At 33.8% G+C, this 5,036-nt stretch overlaps 1 protein-coding gene across 4 annotated transcripts in view; it reads left to right on the top strand.

Annotated features, from left to right (window-relative positions):
• The first annotated feature begins 1,303 nt into the window (after positions 1-1,303).
• The window catches only part of LOC109215905 (protein SCAR2), a 10,132-nt gene continuing 6,399 nt past the window's right edge, over positions 1,304-5,036 (top strand). For all 4 annotated transcript variants that reach the window (XM_019380027.1, XM_019380029.1, XM_019380028.1 and 1 more), the window contains exons 1-4: positions 1,304-1,724; positions 3,781-3,944; positions 4,554-4,677; positions 4,772-4,901. In XM_019380027.1, the coding sequence (XP_019235572.1) occupies positions 1,570-1,724; positions 3,781-3,944; positions 4,554-4,677; positions 4,772-4,901 (573 nt within the window). In that variant the 5' untranslated portion in view covers positions 1,304-1,569. The remainder of the gene's footprint in view (positions 1,725-3,780; positions 3,945-4,553; positions 4,678-4,771; positions 4,902-5,036) is intronic.

Genomic DNA, 5,036 nt, shown 5'->3' with positions numbered 1-5,036 from the left:
TTGAATATTACAAAAAGAAAATTAAAATAGAGTTGTCATATGAGGACACATGGTTGCATTTTGAAACTCAAGCTTGTTGCCTTTTCACTATTATAGTAGTTAAATGGGGAAATCAAATTTCTTTACATATATGACATATCATTTGGGAAGGGAAAGTGACGCCCGAAAGACGGTAAAATTATTTTCGTATAACTTATATGTCAGGTATTTGAGTGGAAAGATGGTAAAATTATTTTTGTATTACTTATATGTTCCGGATTCGAGTTGTGGATCAATCACTGATACTTGGAGTCAAAGGACTAGTCCAATATTGTGTGAACACAAAATATTTTGTGTATTGAAATATCCTTTTTTATATAACATATCATTTGGCCGGAAATTAAAAAAATAAAAAGAAAAAATGGGAGAGACCTTGAAGGGCACTCAATTTTGTTTTAATCATACTAGGAATTTATATTATTAATTATAGGCTATGTGCTATGTGAAATTGGATGCGGGATCTAATACAACAAGGGAGGCCCACAATGACCGGCACGACCAGCTCAGCCGCGCCTTTGTACAGCATACTGCGTACAAACCATCTCTATTTTGTTCGTTCCATTCCCTTCCAAAAATTCCCAAGTTATATATTTAGAAACTACTGCACAAAGTATAAATTTACAACTAAACAATATTTTAAATTCATAATCAATGACAAAAAATTGTTGACTCACCAAATAGTAATATTATTCGGACAGATGAACTACAACTTATATTCCACCTTATAGTTAAAATACTTATTAAAAGATGTCACTTTAGAAGATGATTGAGAGGTTAAAGTATAAAAATAGTAGTAATACGTAGCTGTGAAACTCAACTACAACATGTACTTCTATTTATCACTATCACATTATTAGTAAATTTACTCAACATCTATACATGTAAATTATAACTAAGTAACTAACAAGTAACAACTTTGATAATATTTTTTTAAAATATTAGTGCGATTGTGATGGTTGAGAGACTAAAATATATAAGAGTAATAACATTATTCTAGGTGCAAATTTTAGCGTCGATATATTACTACTGTAGTGGAAAGTAATTCTAATCGCTCGATATTTAGCCAAGACACACTCAAGTTGATTTAGAAAAAAAAAATTCTAAAAGCATTTGAAAAATAATTTTAAAAAATTCTAGTTAAGAGTGCTTTTTTTTTTTTTTTTTTTTTCTAATGAAGTTTACCCACTCGAACCCGGAAACAAAATGAAAAGCCAAAAAAAAAAAAAAAAAAAAAGGTGTAATATACAAACAATGTTCCTAAAGTCCCCTTGTAAAATAGAGTCAACCGACCCTCATTCTTTCAGTCCTCACCTCTTCCTCTCAAACTGTACATTCACATCACCTCATTTCTCTCTCTCTCTCCTATCAATAGCTACAATTACCAACGCGCACAACGAAGATACAGCTCTACACAAAATCCGCAATAGATACACACATGGATTCCATGTGTATGAATTAAATGTGGAAAATGTAGTGTATGTGCAAATTGAGATGCTGAATTAGAGGAATTAGGGTTTCAATTTGGTAAAAATGCCGTTGAATAGGTATCAGATAAGGAACGAGTACAGCTTGGCTGATCCAGAGCTGTATAAAGCTGCTGATAAAGATGATCCAGAAGCTCTGCTTGAAGGCGTTGCTATGGCTGGCCTTGTCGGTGTTTTACGCCAGCTCGGTGACCTCGCCGAGTTAGTCTCTTCATCTTCATTTTTATTTTTATTTTTTATTTTTTGCTTTTTTGACTGTTTGACTTTAGAACTTTGTCGCTGTACAAGTAATTAAGTAAATACTGTGCGAATTTTTGTGCTTTGAATCCTTTTTTTGTAATTTGAGTCGATATAGTGAAACATGAATTTGTGAGTTTATTATTGGCTTTAGAATTTTGGCGTTTTACAAGTGAACAAGCAAATGCTGAGTGAAGTTTCGTGTTTCGAGTCCTTTTTTTGTTGTAATTTGAATAGATAAAATGTAACATACTCTTTGAAAATCTTTGTATTGAAATCTATAGGAACTTGTAATTAGTATACCATTTGGAATAGTGAAAATGGAAATACGCGTTTGTGAGTCATTGATTTTAGAACTTTGGCGTTTTACAAGTAAATGCTGTGTGAACTTTTATGCGTCGAGTCGTCTTTTATTTTTTTTCTTCTGTAATTTGAATTGATACAGTGAAATATGCCAGTATTGAAATCTATAGAAATTTGTAGTTAGAATACAATTTGGAGTTATTAAAAATGGAAATATGAAATATGAATTTTTGAGTTGATTGTTTGAATTATTATTTGATTTAGAATATTTTTATGGAGTTCCTCTCTTTGTATTATTTGAATCGATAGACTAGAATATGCTTGCCCAAAAAAAAGTGAGAATTGAAACTTCAGACATCTGTAGCTAGTTTACTATTTAAATTGAAATGCCGACTGAATTTGTGAGAAGATGATTTGAATTGTTAATTGATTGGATTTGCTGATTAGATCATTTTGCTTCCGATATGAACCTTGTCTTTGCATTTTCTTTCTTACTTTTTTCCCAACCCGCTAATCATAGCCTTTACAAGTAAATGTGGACTAGATTGTTTTTGTTCTCAGAGTAACTTTTTTGGCTAGATGCGTCATTACCACCTAAGTTGCTCCGACACAGCAGTTTAGGTATGGCACCCGTGTCGACGCGACACTAATATGGGTGTAGGTATGGGATCCATACCAGATTTGGTTAGATAATTTTAGGAAATCAATCCTTTACTTATCTGCAACTTGAGAATAAAAAGAAATCCATACTTTACAAGCTAAACATAAGTATTCCACAAAATTTCTCATAATTTAGAGATATCTTTATATTTTTATTTTTATGAATTATTTTTAGCCGGATCCTTGCACCCGTATCTGTACTAGGATCCGTATCGCCGAATCTTAGAATTTACATCTCGAAGGATCCGATCTCTGGATCCGCACCCGTGTCGAACACCCGCACCCGCGTCCGAGCAACTTAGATTACCACGACCTGCATGGTTTAACAAAACTTGCTTTGGAAGTTGAAACATGGCAGCAAATATTAGTATTTGTCGGGGGTGATTTGATATGAATGTTGTTTTCAAGTATGTAGGAGCTTAGTGCTGACTAATTAACTCCGAGGCAGAAATATTTGGGAGAATCTAATATGATGTGGTGCCAAATATGGGTCTTTCTGCTTATGTACTATGTCCCTGCAAGTGATTCCAGATCTCTCTATTTGAATTTTATTTTGATCGAATTTTCTATATTTATATATATATATTTTATTTTACTCTTACAAAAAGTTTATAAAAATGGAAATTTTTTCTTGTTGCTTGAATATTAACTATTCAATTAAAATGAATTATTACAACTATAACACGCATTTTGGTTTTTCAATTCAAGTTCGTTGGAACAAAAGAGACCCGGTTGGGTACTGACCAGACCAGGCCATGAGAATAAGAGGATCCTTTCTAACAAAATCAAGATAAAGAAAAGAGGTCTTCTTTATTTTTAGTTGATATTCTTGTCTCTTTTGAGCCCTTCCTTTACTTTAGATAAAGAAATAAAGGAAATTGATGATAAAAGTTGTACATATCTCTATAATATAGAAAGAAGAAAAGAGAGAAAAAGACTCTTTCCTGTATCTTATGTGCTATCTCATAAGAATACTGTAGTTGAAGTTCAGTTTGATTGCGGTAGCGTCTAAAATGTTGGTATTTCTTGTTAAGCTTGCTTTTTGTAAATGTTGAAGGTTTGCTGCTGAGATATTCCATGACTTACATGAAGAAGTGATGGCAACTGCTGCAAGGGGCCACAGTTTGACAGTCAGGGTCCAGCAGCTTGAAGCAGAATTTCCTTTGATTGAGAGGGCATTCCTCTCACAGACCAATCACTCTTCCTTCTTCTATAATGCTGGTAAGTGCTAAGAGCAGATCATTTGTCAATATCACCATCAAAATCCTGGAGGACTTATTGTACTTGGCTTTTTCGTGCACTTTGATGGCTTTTCTGCTTCTTTCTACTTCCGTACCAAAAGATTCTGTCATTTCTAGTCTTGAGGTGCTTCTAATTGTTTTATACATGTTTGTATATGAGCACATGTATTATATTGCTGTTGATATTGCTTGTTCTCTTATTATCTTATTATTGTTACTGCTTGTTTTCTTATTATCTTGTTGTTGGTATTGCTTGTTGTTACTGATCTCTTTTTCTTTCCTTGAGCTAGGGGTCTATCGGAAAGAACCTCTCTACCCTCAAGGTAGGGGTAAGGTCCGCGCACACACTATCCTCCCCAGACCCCACTCGTGGGATTATAGTGGGTTTGTTGTTGTTGTTGTTGTATATGTGCACATGAGCATATATGTAGAGTATACAACGAAGGTTTATCTTTCAGTTTCTTGAACATATAATGTCGACTAAAACAACATGTGTCATAAATAGATATTAGTGTTTTGAGGAATTTATTAAGTTTTCTATATAATTGATGAGTAGATAAAAGTATTAGTAACGCAAACATTACTTCAGGTACTGATTGGCATCCTAATCTGCGAATTTACCAAAATATGGTTACAAGTGGAGATTTGCCTCGATTTGTGATGGACTCGTATGAAGAATGCAGAGGTCCACCTCGCTTATTCCTTCTAGACAAGTATGTTCTGATATTTATCGTCAACAGCTTAACATTACATAGAGGGTTAAACTTCGTTAGAATAGCGTTTGACAAACTTATTGGATTGTAAAAGGTTTGATGTTGCTGGAGCTGGAGCATGTCTGAAACGTTATACTGACCCTTCATCTTTTAAAGTGGAGACATCCTCATATACATTCACAACTTCAGATGTTCAGAGGGAAAAGAAAACTCGCAAGTCAAAGGTAATTAAAATTAAAGAGAAACTATTACTCCTGTTTCTCTGCAACCATTTGGTTTACTTACATGCTGATTTAGTGGTATTTCTCTGGCTTGGTATCTGAGACGACACTCTTTTTTTCTTGGGTGGTGGTGGTGGT

The sequence above is a fragment of the Nicotiana attenuata genome, unplaced genomic scaffold (assembly GCF_001879085.1).
Source record: "Nicotiana attenuata strain UT unplaced genomic scaffold, NIATTr2, whole genome shotgun sequence".
Lineage (NCBI taxonomy): Eukaryota > Viridiplantae > Streptophyta > Magnoliopsida > Solanales > Solanaceae > Nicotiana > Nicotiana attenuata.
The sequence above is the reverse complement of the archived record's forward strand: the minus strand, read 5'-3'. Positions and strand labels throughout refer to the sequence as shown.